This window comes from Triturus cristatus, chromosome 4_1 (genome assembly GCF_964204655.1).
Source record: "Triturus cristatus chromosome 4_1, aTriCri1.1, whole genome shotgun sequence".
NCBI lineage: Eukaryota > Metazoa > Chordata > Amphibia > Caudata > Salamandridae > Triturus > Triturus cristatus.
In genome coordinates, this window is record NC_140585.1 from 955971521 (window position 1) to 955990873 (window position 19353).

Sequence of the window (19353 nt, forward strand, 5' to 3'; positions counted from 1 at the left end):
GCAGAACCACAGACTTGGGGGTCCTGCTCGCTAAGAGAGGCATTGAAGTGCTCTGGAAACCCATTAACACCCACCTCACCTCCAAACACACCAGTACTGGCACGAATTACAGACGTGGGCCCACGCTGAGAGTGAAATACACCATTGTCTCTGCAACTGAGGTGAAGAAAGTGACCTCTCTGCTCACTGGGACATGATCCTGATGGGTCTAACAGAGAAAACCGATGAGAGAAGTCAGAAAATGTAATACGATGACATAATATCAAGTTATTATTGCCCTGACCACTCTCAGCATTTGTACTGCAAACAAGCATGAAACAATCAATAAGCAATCAATCACCAGCTTCAAGAAACCAAACAAATAAATATGATTGTCTCCCATTCATTTGTCTGACGGATTATACTTGAGTTCAGCTTGGCCTGAATTCAGGCACATGGTTGGTTCATGGAATCTGCCGGGTTCACTGTATCCTGTAATGCGTGTAACAGAATACCATTGGTGAGTACTGTAATAGTGCACGTCAGCCCTGATCACTAGCCTGTAACAGTTCTTTTCTGTCAAATGTTTTATTTCTTTTTGACAAGTTTATAGCTTACATTTGAGTAAATTAATGATAAAGTAATGAACTTATATTTGTTTTACTCTTAAGTGTTAAAGTCCATAAAAATACATTTAAAAGCAATGTTTCCAGTGCTTCCAGAGTGCACGTTAAGGATGGATATTTTGGACATTGGACCAAAAAGCCAACTGTGCATATGTGTAAAAGATCCCAGACCCCCCCTTAGTAGGCAGCATAAAGATAAGTAGTATTTGTTGCTGGTTGTATGTACTTGCACCAGTAGTGTATGATTGTTTATGGTGTGGGGTAAGAAGCCCAGGCATTGTCTTTTCTCTTGCACATCCCCTGCCCTAGCTCTGCCGAGCACCAGGTCCTCTCTCACTTTGGGTAGTTTGTATTCACCGGGTGGGCACCTCTACACAGGGCACTAGTCCTAAAAAATAGAAGTGGGGGGACTAACCTAGTTAGGCAGTATGCAAGTGACACCACGGCGCGTGACATCACGGCACGCGACATCACGGCGCGTGACATCACGGCGCGTGACATCACGGCGCATGACATCACGGCACATGACATCACACATGCCATCACAGGAATTGACATCATAGAAAGTAGCATCACGAGGCATGACTTTACAGGAAGTGGCACCACAAGAAGTGACATCAGATCTAAAGCCCTTGCATATATGTTTAGCAGGTCTATCATGTGTACGTTAGAGCGCATTGTGAAGCTAATAGCACTAAGAACTGTGAAAGATGATATGTAACTTCTACACCATCCCCCAGTTTTTTGTAGCACATCCTGTACATTCATTTACAAACGTATATAATTTATTGTACATGTAATATGCACGTGTTGATGTAAAGCGCTCTGACACCCTGCATTGGGATGAGTAGGGCTATACAAGAAAAAATAGAGGTACTGCAATTATTTCAACGCCTCCTCAGGTTTAGTAAGCTCTATATAAATGCAATTTGCTTTGTGTAATTACTGGGAAAGACCAACACACCTGACATTCTTACAGTACATGCATAGCTCCTAAAAAGGGACTGACCAAAGTGAAAAGCTGCCTCTCAGGTATGTGTTAAGTGCTAAGAAGGTGTGAGCCTTTGTTTCCACTCTGCTTCTTTTGTAACAGGTGTGAGGCTCCTGACTGTTCTCAGCCAAGAGACTGGAACAAAAGGAGGCCTGATGAACCCTCAAATTCGGCCTTTGTTATGGGCCCAGCAGGAGTCTTAAATAAGAAAGCCCCGTCTCCACCTGCATGTTGTTGCTTGTTGAAGATGGAAAGCAGACAACGTGCAGACGCTGCTGAAAGTGTCCCGGTGTTTGGAAATTACACCGGGACGAGTTCAGCACATTATTCAGTGGGGCCCAAATTCTTGGCAGGGTGGACGGCGTACACCCTGTGAAAATATTCGGTGGACGCCGTCCACCCACGTGTACCCCCTACTCGTGCCCAGCCTACACACCGAGGAACACCAAGAGGTCTGGCTCGCTGTTTATTTTTTTATTTATAAGTTTTATATAGCGCTAGCTAGACCCGGGGGTATCAGAGCGCTTTACATATGCAAGGGAACACGAGTTGCATTATATAGCGGGACATTGGGATGCATAAAGATATCAACTAAAACATAATAATTAGGCATACGTTACATAGCAGGACACAAGGGTGCAAGAGGATAGATAGAGCAACACATTATGATTGGGCATACAGTGAAGGGTAGGGAGGAAGCTCAAGAGATTGAAAACAGTCCTATAACCATCTATCATTGCTGGACAAGTGAGCTGGGAGTCAGCTAGGTTACTGAAGTCTAGGTTCGATGACATTGGCAGGTGAAGTATTTCTTGAGTGGAAGAAGTTTCAGTTCCCTTTTGAAGCAGGGGAAGGAGGGGTTGCATCTGAGGTCAATCGTTCCTAAAACTCTCCTGGACACACCTTTATTCTGCACAGCAGTTCCCAAACACGAACCCAGGGCCGAAGTCTTCGACGACCAGAGCGGACCGCATCCGTGGTGCTCCTGTCATGGTTTGGGTCTGCAAGTGAATGTACTCGAGAACAGTCAGAGAAACTGGAGGGTTTTTGTGCCTCACTCTGGAAGACAGGATCAAGTAATAGATAAAAAAATTGATGTCATTTAAAATACTCTATTCATTGTTCTTTGGTTTGACGTTTTCAGGGTGGCCAAGTTTTGCAGTTCCAGCGCAAGACTAAGCATGTAGTCCAGAAGGTGCATCTCTCCTTCATCTAAATAGCGTAGTGGGCATAGCGGTGCTACACGGAGGTCCACGGAGTTGCGAACAAACTCCGTGCAACTCTGCCCTGCTCCGGTACGCCACCCGCCTACACCCCCCCTATATTAACAAGTAAATCTTCATTACTTACTAGTAAATTAAAACCACTTACCCGGCATGTGGCATCCCCGGGCCGCCCTCCTCCTCTTCCTCGCCGTATCGGTAATCCTTGAGAAAACTGTGCATGCGCGGGCGCTCGCGCATTCAGTTTTTTCAAGGATTACCAGAACGCGGAGGAGGCAAATCTCCGTACACTCTGCAGGCGGAGCGGAGGTCTCCACCCAGGGTTACCTTAGTGCTGGCTAATTAATGACTGTTCTGTTCCTGGCAGCACGTTCTGTCGAAGCAGACGACCAGCGAATGGCACGTCTCTGTGATGGCTTGATGTACACCACCATGTCCTGATTAATTGTTCTGTTAAAGTACTCTAGTAACTAGGCTTCATTTCTGCGGATATTCTGGAGATAGGGACAAGAGGCCCAAGGGAACGGCTAATTTGTTTGCAGGTGTTTCAGACTGGAAGCACGATAACCACCCTCTTGGTAGATACCCACTCTTCCAAGAACCACAGTATCTACAGGATTACGGACCCGTCTATTGGTGTCTGTTAGCATTCCCACGCTGCACTGCTGTCATTGCTCAGTCCTGTCAAACAGGACTCTGTTTCCCTCTGCAGTTCTGTTGCGTTCTGTGCCTCACACTTGCTTGTTGACACCTGCCATGCTTCCTGTGCTGTACTTACGCCCACCCCACACTTTCTTATGTTGGGTTATCATACATATCATACGCTATGAAAGTGTCTCAACTGTACTTAATTGCCTGACCCGTTCTATGGAAGTACCGCCCTTGAGCAGCGCAGAAGCATACAGACAACAGCTCCATGCAGACTTGTCATATGGCAAAGCTGCCCTTCATACAAGTCTGTAGAGTGTCCTGATGGACAGGTACAGACTAATTTGCATGTAGCCAGGTTCTGAGCTGGGATGGTGCAGTGAGCTAAAAAACGGTGATGGATTAAAACCATGATCTCTTGACTTGGTAAGAGTTGGTAAGAGTATTCTGCATCATTCAGAAACTCTGTCCATCACCACCCCCTTTTTCCCAAATCGATTTTATCCACACCCAGTGTGGGAGGGTATGCTCAGACGTGAGTCCCTTGCTCATTGCACCATCAGGATTCAGGCAAGCCGGGCCGACGAAGGCTGTGATGCCAGAAACCGGTCCCCGGAAGCTTGTTTCCTTCCCAGTATAAGAATTGGCTTGGTAGTTTGGTTTGCCCTGTTCCCATCATGCACTGGGACAGGTACAGACTAATTTGCATGTAGCCAGGTTCTGAGCTGGGATGGTGCAGTGAGCTAAAAAACGGTGATGGATTAAAACCATGATCTCTTGACTTGGTAAGAGTATTCTGCATCATTCAGAAACTCTGTCCATCACCACCCCCTTTTTCCCAAATCGATTTTATCCACACTCAGTGTGGGAGGGTATGCTCAGACGTGAGTCCCGTGCTCATTGCACCATCAGGATTCAGGCAAGCCGGGCCGACGAAGGCTGTGATGCCAGAAACCGGTCCCCGGAAGCTTGTTTCCTTCCCAGTATAAGAATTGTCTTGGTAGTTTGGTTTGCTCTGTTCCCATCATGCACTGGGACAGGTACAGACTAATTTGCATGTAGCCAGGTTCTGAGCTGGGATGGTGCAGTGAGCTAAAAAACGGTGATGGATTAAAACCATGATCTCTTGACTTGGTAAGAGTATTCTGCATCATTCAGAAACTCTGTCCATCACCACCCCCTTTTTCCCAAATCGATTTTATCCACACTCAGTGTGGGAGGGTATGCTCAGACGTGAGTCCCTTGCTCATTGCACCATCAGGATTCAGGCAAGCCGGGCCGACGAAGGCTGTGATGCCAGAAACCGGTCCCCGGACGCTTGTTTCCTTCCCAGTATAAGAATTGGCTTGGTAGTTTGGTTTGCCCTGTTCCCATCATGCACTGGGACAGGTACAGACTAATTTGCATGTAGCCAGGTTCTGAGCTGGGATGGTGCAGTGAGCTAAAAAACGGTGATGGATTAAAACCATGATCTCTTGACTTGGTAAGAGTATTCTGCATCATTCAGAAACTCTGTCCATCACCACCCCCTTTTTCCCAAATCGAGTGTCCTGATGGATCCACCTCACACCCGTCCATCATACACTGGCCAGGTGACCATGTTCATAAAAAGGCCCGGATGCACGAGCTCAGGGCCAGTTACACCTGTGTACTATTTGTGTCCTTGTTGTTATTATTATCTATCTTGTTGGCCTCGGACCCACTGCATAACATTGCCGACGAGGTGGTCGAATCCCACCTGTCACTGAGATCATGGCCGGCTATGATAACAGCTGCAGCCCTCCTCACTTCAGGGCAACTGACTTTTGTCCTGGTGATGAGAGGAGGAGCGTCGACGTCAATGAGGAGCAAGCGAAGAGCATGTCCTTGCGGCTTGCCTACAAGCTGGGAGAGTAGTAAGTGTACTGCGCAGAAAACAGCGCTGCAAGCATGTAGCCCTGCCGCTGAGGATGTGGTGTGTGCGGAAGCCGCCACAACAGCTGAGCAACCTGCCTGGCGTCTGCAGAATGATTTTGCCCAGGAGTAATGTTTGGGGCCTGTGTAGTGCACCCACAGGACATGCAGCATTGGAGTACAGCCAATGATGCACAGAATGCAGATTCAGACTTCCGCATCTTGCGAACTGTTCCAGAGATGACCGCACTCATGAAAAGAGACAGTGGAAGAGGCAGGGCGGCGTCCAAAGCCGACCACTAGAGGACGCATTCCTGACTTAACAAACAAACATTGAAAATGCAATAGGTCTCGCCTTTGATTAAGTTAAAGCCATTTGCTTTGCTAATGGTATTGTATAGCAAAGCAGATGGCTTTAACGTAATAAAAGGCGAGACCTATTGCATTTTTAATGCTTGTTTAGTCCTCTAGGCAGTGCTGCAGCTGCGTCTCTGTTCCCTGTGATAATTTCTCGTTCTTGGTCCTCTAACCAGTGCTGCTAGCTGCTTCTCCGGTTCCAGTGGTAATTACTCTTCCTTAGTCCTCCAGACAGTGCCTCAGCTGTGTCTCTGTTCCCAGTTAGAAAGTGCTGCTGCTGTTACTCTTGTCTCAGTGGTGATTCCTCATTCTAAGCCTTTCAGACAGTGCTGCTAGGTACTATGCTGGTCCTGTCATTAATAATTCCTCATTCTAAGGCTCCAAGACAGTACTGCTAGCTGCTACTGTGGTCCCGTTGGTAAATCCTCTTTCTAAGTCCTCTACACAGTGCTGCAGCTGCTTCTGTTAACTTCCACATTTTAAGTCTTAAATGCAGTGCTATAGCTGTGTCTCTGTTCCCAGTGTTAATTCCTCATTCTTAGTCCTCTAGTCCTCTGCTTCTCTGGCCCTGTTGGTAATTCCTTATTCTAAGTATTCTTTACTCTAGACAGTGCTGCTAGCAGCAGCTCTGGCCTCATCAGTAATTCCTCATTCTAAGTCCTCTAGTCAGTGCTGCAGCTTTGGTCCTATCAGTAATTCCTCATTGTAAGTCCTCTAGACAGTGCAGCTAGCTGCTTCTCTGGTCCCATCAGTAATTCCTCATTCGAAGTCCTCTATGCAGTGCTCCAGCTGTGTCTTTGTTCATACATCCACTACACTACAAACCAAAACACATAGATAAGACATTGTAATTTACAATGCTGAATGCTCCAACAATTGCGAGACCTATTGCATTGCAAATGCGTGTTGTCTTGTATCTCATACCTACTGCAAAAGTGTTTTACACCATTAAACAAGTACTGCATTATGACAGCAGTGTTCTCAAACATGTCACAGATCAGCTGTTGTGATGTAATCCTTCTTAGGCAGGCTGATGTTTGCTTTCTTAGCATTTGTGTGAGGGCCGTAGCATATTGTAACATGGCGATATTCAACAAGACCCACCTACGTGTTCCACCTTTGATAGTTTCTCAAAGGTTTTGTCTCTATGTTCACTTGTAGAAAAATATAATTAATGTTCACCTTTGTTTTGAGTGCATTTGTGTTTTCTGTATTCTGCTGTGGATGAACTTTGGCTGATAATATTATCACAATTGTTATGGAAATAAAACACTCACATTTTTTTTGCAGACATTGTACATGAAAACCTCAAAATGGGATCAGATGGTGAAAGTGACCAAGCTTCCGGTACATCATCTGATGAAGTCCAATCTCCAACCGGAGTTTGTTTGAGAAACCGGATACACAGACGCATCTCGATGGAGGTAATTAGTTCTCTCATGTGGTTTACTAACATGATTATGTTGCCTTGTTGCCAAGCGTCTGTATTTTGCTACAAGTCACTGGTAACCCATTTCAGGAAGGAAGGGAAAAGAGGTCTCAAAGGCAAAGATACTGTGGTTATCCTAGAGAATGCCCCCTAGAACTTCGACAAAATTGCATAAAGTACTACATTAACGTTAATATTACTTTACCCTGTTAACGTTAACAACTTCCGCATAAAATGCTGAAATAAACGTATAACCAGTTTCCCTTCATTTATTAACGGAGTGCACTTGCTAAAATGGTGAACAGCCTCATCCCTGTTTGCCGTCATGGTGGGTCTAATGGCTCAGTGGACTAATGCACTCACTTCAGGGGGCAGTGTTTGAACTCATGGTCACAGGTTCGAATCCTAGCATCATCCTTCTGAGGTGAGTGACACTGAACATCTGTGTTGTGTTTACATAATGTAATATCCTCATGACGCTTCACTAGTAGAATTGTTCCAGTTATTTGGAATGTTAACAATACTGATGATGAGCTGGCTTGAACATTATTTCGACCCATATTCCACAAGAAGACAAAATTCACCATGAAAGATTTGTAAGAAGATACAGTTGTGTTACGGAGAACTGAAAGGTAGCGTGGTGTCTTCCTATACAGTGCCAGATGAAATTGCACAGTAATAGCAAAAATGTAGCCACCTTCATTACTCCTAGGCGATGTTATCAATATGTACGAATGCCGTTTGGACTCGCCTCTGTTGCAGCAATCTTCCAAAAATTGATGCACAAGTTGTTCGCTTGTATGTCTGGCATTATTTTCTTTCAAGATGACATACTGATTATGGGGAGAGTAGAGAACAACATGACATCAGAGCAGAAGAGGTGTTGAAAACGTTGAGAGAATGTGGCTTAACAGCTGAATTTTTAAATGTCATTTTAGGTGCAATCTTTAGGTTACCTAGGACATGAAATTACAGCTGATGGCATAAAACCTAAAAAGGAGTTATTGATGGCTGTGAGGGAAGCTCCACCTCCCAGCAATAAAGATGACCTGAGGTCATTTTTAGAGTTTGTGGAGTTTTATGCAAAATTTGTTCTGAAGTTCTCAGAGAAAACAATTTAGTTACGCCAACTATAAAAGAAAGATATAACTTTGTATGAAATGCCGCATTGCAGACTGATTTTGAGAATATAAAAGAAAGTATTTGCACAGAATAGGAGCTACATTATTTTGATCTTAAACTTGAATATATATTGAAAACAGAAGCTAGCAAAGAAAGGAATTGGGGGGGGTGTTAAGTCAAAGAGATGTTAAAGGTGAGTAGTTCTCCTTTGCATTTGCATCTAGGGCATTGTCCCCAGCAGAAGAACGTTATTCTATTCTGGAAAAGGAAGCTTTTACTATAGTGTGGGGATTAGAACACTTTAGATATTGTGTGTGGGGTTTTCAAGCAGAGATAAGGTGTGACCATAAACCACTATTAGAAATATTACATACAGAGGGGCTACTGAAGGCAACTTCTAGAATTGCAAGACATTCAGACTGTTAGACTACTGGTATAAATTGATTTATCTTCCTGGGGTCAGAAATAAGGTACCAGATTGTTTAAGTAGATTGCCATTACCTTTGGAAGAAGATCCTGATGAAAATTGGGAAGAATTGAGTGTAGCATGGACTGGGGGAGAAATGATGAGTGCTATTACTGACAAAGAATGGGAGGATGCCAGTATGAATGATGAAATGAAGGAGAAACTTAAGATTTTCATTGTAGAAGGATGGCTAGAAAAAACAAAACTCTGGCACAGGAGTTAAAATGGTTCTGAGAGCTACGCAATGAATTATCTGTGATAGGCGAGAATATTTTAGAGGATCTAGAATCATACCACCTATAGGAGACCATTGTTAAATTGAGTCATGAAGGACATCTAGGTATCGTTAAAAGCAAAAGGAAGATCAATGCGAATTATTGGTGGCCAGGTCAAGATGTTGAAGTGGAGAGAGTTATTAAACAGTGTGAACTGCGTGAGGATGCAGACTTATCCCAAATTTTACTAAAACCACGTCTGTGTCCAATACCGTGTCCTGCGATTGCATGAGAAAACATACGGTTTGATATTATGGGGCCTATAAGTGAGAACAAAGGTGATGTGTGGTATGTACTGGTTGCCAAAGATTCTTTTTCAAAATGGCCAGAGTTGAAATTTGCAAATAGTGCCAATACTGACGGTGTAGTATTGTTTTTGGATGAAATCTTTCAGAGAGAAGAATTGCTCAAAAGAATCGTTTTCGGACAATGAAGCGCTGTTTAAGAGTGGGGAAAAGGAGAACTTTCTCAAACGTAATTGCATAGAACATAAACTAACTTCAATGTATCATCCCACTGGGAATGGTGAAGTGTAAAGATCCAACTGTGTGGTGAAAGAATCTTTGCAATTGACTTAGTGCAGGAATTTATATTGGATGGTGAGCATGAAGAAAATTGTGTGGATGTATCGCACTGGTCCTACAGTAGCAGGGTTTAGACCTTTTGGCATAATGAGAGGGAGGGTGCCTTTCACGAAGGTTAATCAGAATTGGATGGTAAATTCTATATTATAGCAGTGATCACCTAAAGTGGTGAAAAAGAATTCGGAAGGCACAGGAGAGGTATAGGGAATATAAGGATAAGAAAAGTGGTGCAAAAGATTTTCAGATTTAAGGATGGGAGAGGTAGTGCGTGTTAAATTACCTTTAAAGTGAAAAAAGGAGAGAGTAAATTATCAGATCCATTGGAGGTGGCAAAGAGAAGTACTCATTCTGCAAGATTGGGTGATGGAGGTTAAAGAGAGAGCTTACAATTGGTTAGATGCACATCATTTGGATAATAGTGGAGAAACAACAATCTAAGTAATGAGTATAGTACTGAGGTAGGAAGTGAAGGATGTCAGGGTGAAGGTGTAAATAGTTAGTGTGTGTCTAATTTAGGTAGATGTTTAGATCAAACAAACTTAGGACCACAGTGTAATAGTAGGTCTGGAAGAGGACTCAAACTCCCTGCATATTTGCAGGATTATGTTGCTTGAATAGATATTCTTGTCATTAAATTTTATGTTTAAGAATTAATATTTAAAGGTCGAGTTTACCATGTATAACTTAGTTAACCTTTATTAATGTTATTTTGTGAAAGTCTAGGTATTAATGATTTAAGGAAGATGTGTTGTGTTTACTTAATGTAATCTCCTCATGACGAAGTGTAGAATGCATTGATAGCGTCACTAGTAGAGTTTTTCCAGTAATTTAGAATGTTAACAATAAGGCAGTTGAAGATTGCCTACCATTAAGAGTGGACATGTTGGCCCCTACTTATATGAATTGCTTAATAGAAGAATAAAGCTTTCGAATGAACTTAGTGTGAGTGTCTTAAGAATCTGTAATCGGCGCCAATGGGTATTTTATGTTACCAGGTCACCGACGTTCCACTCATGTTTTAGCTGACATCTTAATAAGTTGCAGTTTTGGGTTGCCTTAGTTTAGCTAGCGATCCAGCTACACATGATAACAAGGATTTGTAATAGAAACACTCAGACCTGGTGTCCAAATGACATGAATTCATGGTAATGGTATTAATTATATCAACTGAGGTCAAAGGTAGAGAACAGTAATGCTCTTGGTTAGCTATTTACAGCGTCAGTGGTTTCAGGTTTCGATGATATAGCGTCCAATATTGGATGAATCTCTTCTCCCAGTTTAGGAGCTATAAGTAATGCTTCAGAATAATTCAGTTTGATTCATTCTGGGCAAATCAATAAGCCACATTAAAATATATTTTATTATCCTGTGAGTTTTGTGCGCAGGCGCATTAACAAAGTAAACTTGGGCATGTGCACAACTAAGGTGGATCACACACCCACCAGGCCCGGCACAGAGCCAGGTGAATCTCAGATTCACAGAGATATGGGCTTCGCACTGCACACTCCTTCACTTTTCCTTCCCCTGAGTGAGTCTAGGCGAAACGCTGGACTAGTGCAAACGAAGACAGGGGTCAGTCCGTTTTCCCATGTTACTTTGTGCTTCCCCATACCTAAACTGACAAAGCGTATGATCATAGGTCTATATCAACTAATTTGCACCCATGATGCTGGGATATAAGTAAAATGTTCACATACTTCAAGGATGGGTCTACTGTTTCCAGCCATTAAAATGCACCCCCTGAGCCCCATAGGTGGAGTCCACGTTTCACTGTCAGTGACATCAGTAGGCCTCAGTACCTTCAGACACGGGACCCATGGCACCAAATGTGTACTAGAGCAGTGTGTGTGCGCCAGCTGCTTTTTTTTTAGGTCTGGCTTCACAGCATAGTTGGTTGTAAGACATATTATTACCAGTTCTTTAAAATATACATAGAGTGGGTTTTTGCTTTGCTCAAAGGACTGTTGCACTCTCACCTGTCTCATGACCGTTAGTGTATCATTTTCATTCCATAGGAGTGCTTGGATTGCAGTGCATGAAGGACTATAGAATATCTGAAAAATACACTCAATCCTCCCAAATTCACTTATCTTACAAATACAATCTATTCAGATAATAATCTTTTTTTTTTTAAACATTTATTGGTCAATTTGCATATATTGCGCAGGGCTCTGCACTCCAGAGCCACCTGCCAAAGCAAACCAAAGACAAGCATGACAGCAAACGACCTTTCTCTCCCTCCCCCCCCCCATGAACAATAATACAAAACACAGTAGCATTTGATGATATTGCACTACACCCCCAACTCCCTCCGCCCACTCCCCCCCCCCCCCCGCCCCAAAAGGTCGCACTGGTCCATACCCCCCCCCCCCCCCCAACTGCAGCATAAAAAAAAACCGATCCACAGGTCCTAACTCAGGCTCTCCACCCCCCTGCTCCTCCCCTCCCCCTATGCTAGACCCCGGACTTAAACCGATATCGAAGCCTCCTCCATCACCGGAGGTTCCAGCCAGAGGCCCCGGTACTCTGCCCATCTCTTCCATATTTTAAAGTGTTTGCGCGGGCACCCCCTGGCCACAAAGATGGGCTGCTCCAGACTCATGCAGAAGTCTAAGCCATTTTTCCAGGCCGCCACGGAGGGAGCCCTCGTCACCTTCCAGGCCTTGCCAATATCTCGTTTCGCCAAAGTCAGGCCTAGGAGCAGGAGGTGTCGTTTATATACATTTCCCCCCACCCCCTCCATAACATGTAGCAGCGCCAGATTTGGTGTGTGCGGATAAGCTCCCATCCCAAAATCTCTGAAAGACAGGCGAAGACCCCCCTCCAGAAGCGGTCTAACGCCGTGCATTGCCAAACTGTGTGTATAAATGTACCCTCCGCCCGTCCACAGCGAAGACAGTCCGGGGAGGCGATCATCCCCGCCCGCCACAATCGTGTCCTGGTGAAATAAACTCTGTGTAGGTATTTGAATTGGACTAGACGTAAGCGTGTTGCTATGGCCGACCCCAACGGGGCTGCCAGGGCCTCCGTCCAATCCTCCCCCTCCAGCCCATCCACATCAGCCTCCCAGTCACCCCGGAGTTTCTGTAGTGTAGGGGAGCAGTGTATGACCAGGGACCGATAGATACGCGAAATCTTTTTGTCTAGTAAGTCTCCCATAAAAACTTTCGCTTCAACAGGGCTAAATTCAGGTGTGGACTCCAGGCCCTGCAGACTAGGGGACAACGCATGGTGCAGCTGCAGATAACGATAAAATTGAGCCTGAGGAATATGGAACTCCTCCTGAAGATCACGAAAGGATTTCAGACTCATGCCCCTCAGGACATCACCCAGGGTGGAAATACCGAATCCCATCCCCGAAACCCCAGAAGGGCCGCCAATTGGGGCAAACGCCCATTATCCCACAATGGAGTCTCCCGGGTCAGGACGTTCCACCAGCCCATGCGCCGCAGCGCCTGCCTCAAACCATGAACACCACTCGAGTGGCTGGTGGCTGCGCATTCCGCAACCGTGCCGAGTATGAAATTGTATGCAGTGTGTGATTCCCCATGAGATAATGTTCCAGGGCGTACGCCGGGTCCCCCCTCTCCCCATACCACCACTCGTTAAGGACCAGCAGGTGCGAAGCCTGATAATACGAGAGGAGGTCCGGGGATGCCAGTTCCCCACTATAGGTAGATAAGAAGCATGTTCGTATGGCCACTCGCACTGTCCCCCCCTTCCCACAGAAACTGTCCCAATAAAGAATTCACCACCCGGAACCATCTAGGCGGAATCGGGTATGGGTGATTCTGTAGCTGATAGAGATGTCGGGGGAGCGCCACCATCTTGAAGATTGCCGATCGACCAGTGTCAGGGGCATGCGGGACCAGGACTTAAGGTCCGCCCGAACGCGATCCCACACAGGTGTCAAATTACGCTCCCAGGCCACCGCTGGTACGTCCGACAGTACCACCCCCAAATATATCAAGCCACCTGCAGCCAACTGGACCTCGGTTGCCCACGAGCCCACCCCCGTCTGGCCTCCCAACACCCACAGTGCGAGGATTCATATATAGACCCGACGTTTCCCCAAAAATCCGCATTATCTGCAGAAGCCGTGGCCCCGTCCTGTCAAGTGCCGTCAGGAAAAAGAGGACGTCGTCTGCGTATAACGCTATTATATCAGATAGGCCCGTGGCCCATTCAAATCCACGTACCTGGGCGTCTACCCGCACCCAGGCCGCCAAGGGGAAAGGGATTTGGGAAAAAGGGGGTGGTGATGGACAGAGTTTCTGAATGATGCAGAATACTCTTACCAAGTCAAGAGATCATGGTTTTAATCCATCACCAAGGGGAAAGGGGGCATCCCTGCTGCGTTCCCCTCTGAATAAAGCACTGACACCGTCAACCCTGTGTACAGGAGTTTCACGTAGGAAAGAAAGCGTGGACCCAAATTGAGTCTAGGAAGCAGAGCGAACAGGTAAACCCAACTCAAAGAATCAAACGCCCTGTCCATGTCTGCCAAAAGTATTGCCGCCGTTTCCCCCAACCGCTGGATCGCTGCAATCGCCACCTGCGCCCTTCTAATATTGTGCCGGGTGGCCCGCTGAGGCATGAATCCCACCTGATCAGGGTGCACGAGTGATGTGATATGAGGCAATAGTCGATTGGCCAGCGCCTTCACCAGAACTTTGGCCTCCACATTTAAAAGAGATATGGGGCGGTAAGAGGCATGATGTTCCGGTGGTTGCCCGGGCTTATGGAACACCAACACCTCTGCATGTCTCCAGTCTGGAGGAAGCAAGCCCCTGTCTGAGCCTCCTCCACTACCACGCGGTAATGTTGGGCCAGCTGCACGTGGTACCGACGAAAAAACTCACTCGGAAACCCGTTAGGTCAGGGAGCCTTCCCAGGGTTAAGTTCCCCCAGGGCCGCTCCCAGTTCTTCGTCTGACAAGGGGGCCTCCAGCCTATCCCGCAGCTCGTCCGATAGCGCCCTGGGAGGCAGATCTGTAATACATTTCTCAACCATATCAGCCGACAGACACTCCCTGGGGGCATAAAGGTCCGCAAAATATGTAGCAAAACTCTCTGCAATGGATGGAGGATCGGTAATCGGGTTCCCCGCAGTGTCTAAAATGCCCGGCAGGGCTTGAGCGTGAAAGGTGCCCAGGCAAAGGCGATGCAACATCTTGTTCGATTTGTCCCCCCATTGGTACACTCTGCTGCGTGTTGCCAGCCATACCTGCCGTGCCTCATCCATCAGCAGAGCTGCGCACTCCTGTTGAGCCCACAGCAACCGTCGCACTCCCAGAGCACTCGGTGACTCTCGGTTTTGTCGCTCAAGTATCTCTATGTTCGCCTCGGCGCAGGTCAGATTCTCCCTAAGCTTCCTGCGAGCCGCTGCGTACCAAGAGATGTCCACCCCTCGCAGTGTGGGCTTCAACGCCTCCCACAAAGTGGCCGCACTAAAAACGGATCCCACATTTGCCGTCAGATACTGAGCTATGGCTTCGCCCATATGTGCTGCATATTCCGCTTTCTGGAGATTCCATACCGCCAGGCGCCATCGAAACGACTGCCTTCCCCTGCCTGCCTCTAGTTTTATGAGCACTGGGGAGTGATCCGAGAGCCCCCGGGGCAGAATTGTTGCCACCGCCACCCTCCCAGCCATCGCCCGGGGAACAAAGATGTAGTCCAATCTAGAGAAGGAATGGTGGACTGCTTATAAGTACGTATACTCCCGAACCGCTCCATGAGCCCGCCGCCATGTGTCCACCCAGTCCAGTCCCGTCACCAGAGAATGTAGTTTGGTTGGGAGATTTCTCCCACGACCCTCCAAACCCCCTGTCCTGTCCACTCTTGTGTTCATCACATCATTCCAGTCCCCACCCACCACAGACATTACATTCGGCATGTCGACCCACAAAGATTGTAGCCGCTCAATTAAATTCCACTGCAACGGGGGAGGAGCATACACACTACCTAAGATCAAAGGATCCTCCCCGACCCTACCCCGGATAAATAGGTAGCGACCCTGCCCATCAATCCACTGCTGCTCGTGCGTGTAGGGGACCCTACGATGTATCAGAATAGCCACGCCACGAGACCCTCTCATAAAGCCTGCATGAAAGACCTGCTGGAACCCATAACACTGCAAGCAAAGGGCCTTTGTGCCCATGAGGTGGGTCTCCTGCAACAGAAGAATATCTGCCTTCGCCCGCTTCACGTGATAGAGTATGGCCCCCCGCTTAACCTCGTCCAGGACCCCTCGTACGTTCCAACTCAGGATACAGAGACAACCCTGCGTCCCCTGCCCACCATCAGACATTTTAACCATGTGGGGTTGCATCACTATTCCATACTATCATGGAGCCTCGGAGGCATGTGTACAACCTGTATTGGACCTGTAATGGACGTGCGACCTGTAACCAACAACGACCCTTCCCCAACAAACCACCCACCCCATACCTCAAAAAAACCCTTGAAGTATCTGTCGCGGCGGGGCCGGCCCCCACCCCCCAACGGGGGATGTGAACCACCTCAACCAATGGATCCCCAAGTCACAGCCCATAACCTCCGGGCAGCGCACCTGCCAGCTCACATCCGACGGTAGATCAAGCCCAGTTCAGGACATCCCGGTTATCAGTAGTTTAAGTTTCACAACGCAGCACCTGCGTCCTCTGATAAGGATCCAATGTCTGTCCCCCAAGGGCTGGTCCCCCTCGGCCGACAGCACTACCAGACTGCGAGCGACGCCGGGACCTCGATCGTCTGTCCCCTTTCTGCCTCCGGCCACGGGGGCCCCCCGCACTGCATCCCCCGAAGACGAGTCTGATTCCCTACCCGGCGGCGTGTGAAGCCTCACCCGCACCGTTTCGTCCGTCCATCTGAAGACCTCTTCCGGAGTATCAAAGAAGTGTGTACGGGAGCGAAAGACCACTCTGAGACGGGCCAGAAAAAGCAGAGCGTAGGGAAGTTTAAGCTGTCTCAGCCGGGCCTTGGCGGCCATAAAGGACTGACGTTGCTGCTGGACCTGTTGCGTATATTCAGGGAATATCAGAATTCGTGAATTATTGAAAAGCAGGGGTTCTTTGGTCCTAGCCTGCTTCAGGATGGCATCTCTGTCCAAATAATTCAAGAATTTGGCGATGACAGGCCGCGGGCGAGCTCCCACCGGGGGCTTCTGCAGGAGAGCCCGATGAGCCCGCTCCACCACAAAGCATCTGGACATCGCATCGGGGGAGCCAGCCCTCCAACCAAGTCGTGAGAAAGCGTTCCATGCTTCCCTCTTCACAGCCCTCTGGAAATCCAACGAATCGGAGATTGTTGCGTCGGGCCCGTCCTTCCGCATCTTCTGCGCGGAGCGTGAAGCCCTTTTGGACAGTCTCCATCGCTGCCACCTTTCGTTTCAGCTCCGCAACGTCATCCTCCACGCCAGAGATACGCGTCTCAGCCTCCGTAATTCGGGACACCGCATTGCGTAGATCTTGCCGCCGCAGCGTAATGTCCGCTCCGACTGCCCCTATTTTCGCATCCAGCATGTCTCTGGATTGGGTAATGGCGGCTATCAGGGCCGTGTTGTCCGGCACTGCTCCTGGTTGGCCCCCAGAGGCTCCCGCCACCGCCCCCGGGCCGGTAAATTTATCGATAGGCCCCTGCATGGTCGAGCCACCGCCACCATTGTCTCTGGTCATGTTGATGCCGTGTGCGTCTAGGGCTGGCCCGCCCCCGCCCGAGCGATGTACAAACCCAGGGAATGGCGGATCCCGCGGCCCGATCCAGCCGCCGAGTGTGCTCTGGTCGACCCCGGATTCCACTCCTCTGGCCCTCCGAGCACCCCAGGCTTGGGGGACCGCAGACCCCGCCACACCAGCTCCCGCAGCGACCAGTCACCGGGCAGAGCCCACCCTCTTGCCCCGCCTAATAGTTTTGCATAGGCGGCGACTGGCTCCCCCAGCAGCCTGTCCCTCACCCCTGCGGCTCAATCCAGACAGACGCCCTGGGTAAGTCCTGTAGCTGGCGGCGGGGGGGCCGACAAGCGACCCGATCCTCCGTCCCAGCCCTGCGTCTCGATTGTGCTGCCGAGTCCCGCTAAGTATTCCCCTCCATGGGATAACTTCTTGGGGCGCAGGATCCTCCCTCTGGCTTCCACCCCAAAGCCCCAGTAGGCCCAGGCGTTCTCAACCATTTGCGATGGCAATTCTGTGAGACCATTGACCCCCGAAGCCGACCAGCTGCCACTCCGCTCTCCCGCTGTGGCTATCTATACGGAGGAACGAGGAGTGCGCCACCACACTGCATACAGACCCCAAAGCGTCCAAGAGAGGGGCCGAGATTGCCAGCTTCAGTCGCAGTTACAGCAGATCCCCCAACGCGGCCCGATCCAGCTGCCGATCCCCGTCTGTACTGTTGACAGGGGGAGGGGGGAAGAGAACCGGTGCTCAACCACCGCTACCACCCCGGAGCCAGAGGCGAGGCAGCCAACCAGACCCCCGGTAGCCCCCGCCCTTCAGCGCCTCAGACTCCACAAAGGCCCAAGATCGACCGCCTCTCCCGCCGCAGACACTCCTCCTTGCTGGCCCGGCCGCCGGAACACTCCTACTCCCCCTCTCAGGGCGCCACAGCTCAATCGGAGGACGTGCCTCCCACCACAGGACCAACCCGCTCTTTGCCGCCGGGTGTCATGAATGCAAGTTACCATTACAACTACCGCCATTGCCACCACCATTACAACCATAGGTCTGTCTTTAATGTGCTAATACAAGAGCAAACCAATATCAACAAAAAAAGTTTACAGGTGTAGCTTATTAAAGCCAGACCTATTGGCTTTGCCAATGCTCATTGAAGGAAGGAGTGTCTGGCTTCATAGTATTTGAGCTGCCAACCTAATCCTCTCCCTTCATGTAGGTATTGTTTGTGAATAAGTACTTGCACATAGGCCACCTGAGCACACATTAAAAGAAAATCAGATTTCACAAATAAGTATGAATTCTAGATGTTTGTTTCAAGTGATTATTCAGGTACCTGTTTTTCGAAATAATGTTGTAATGTTGTAAGAGACGTAAAACAGCTTGCCTTAATATCTCATTTGACCAATGTCATGTAGGTGTTTTAAATTGTACCTTGGTACCAAGCTCCCTTTATGGCAAAAGCCATGAAGTATGGCCCCCTCTGCTAGTCCAGCCTCAGTGGTAGCCTTGTGTTTAGCATGCCCTCCTATTCTGTTCTTGAACTTTAACATTATTGCACATTTTTTGTTTCAGCCTACTAGACAGCACATGCACTGTCTGTTGTGGGGCCAATTGTGGCTTACCATGAACATAGAGAGGCGTGAAGCCGGTCCATTGCTTACCATTTGTTTGCTTGCCTTATCACTCTCATTTCCTGCTTCTTATTTGTGTCCCAGCTTCTCAAACTTGTGTTTGTTCCTCCCATAGAGCACTGCCTCTTTACCATGTATGTGATTGCCTCAATGTTATGGAACTACTTTTTTCTTTATGTAAGAGGTCCTAGAGATTGCATGTGTTTTCAAGCTGTCTCCATCATGTCATTATCTCCCCTCTTATGCTGCTGCCTAGCCCATAGTGCTTCCCCCCATCCCCTCCCTGTTACACTCTCCTCTGTGTTGCATCTGCCTTTCTGCTCCCCCCATGTTGCTTCCATCCCTCGCCCTCCCCGATGTTGCCCCTTTTTATCCCCTGCCCTTCCCCGCGTTGCTCCCGTATTCCCAGGGATGTTTCAAGGCATGGCCAAAGTGGAAAACTGCCCAGGACCCC

General features: G+C 48.1%; 1 protein-coding gene across 3 annotated transcripts in view; it reads left to right on the top strand.

Moving 5' to 3' along the window:
* Positions 1-19353, top strand: part of CDK17 (cyclin dependent kinase 17) — a 497468-nt gene that overhangs the window by 311719 nt on the left and 166396 nt on the right. For all 3 annotated transcript variants that reach the window (XM_085653837.1, XM_085653835.1, XM_085653836.1), the window contains one exon: positions 7008-7141. In XM_085653837.1, coding sequence (XP_085509963.1) covers positions 7008-7141 — 134 coding nt within the window. The remainder of the gene's footprint in view (positions 1-7007; positions 7142-19353) is intronic.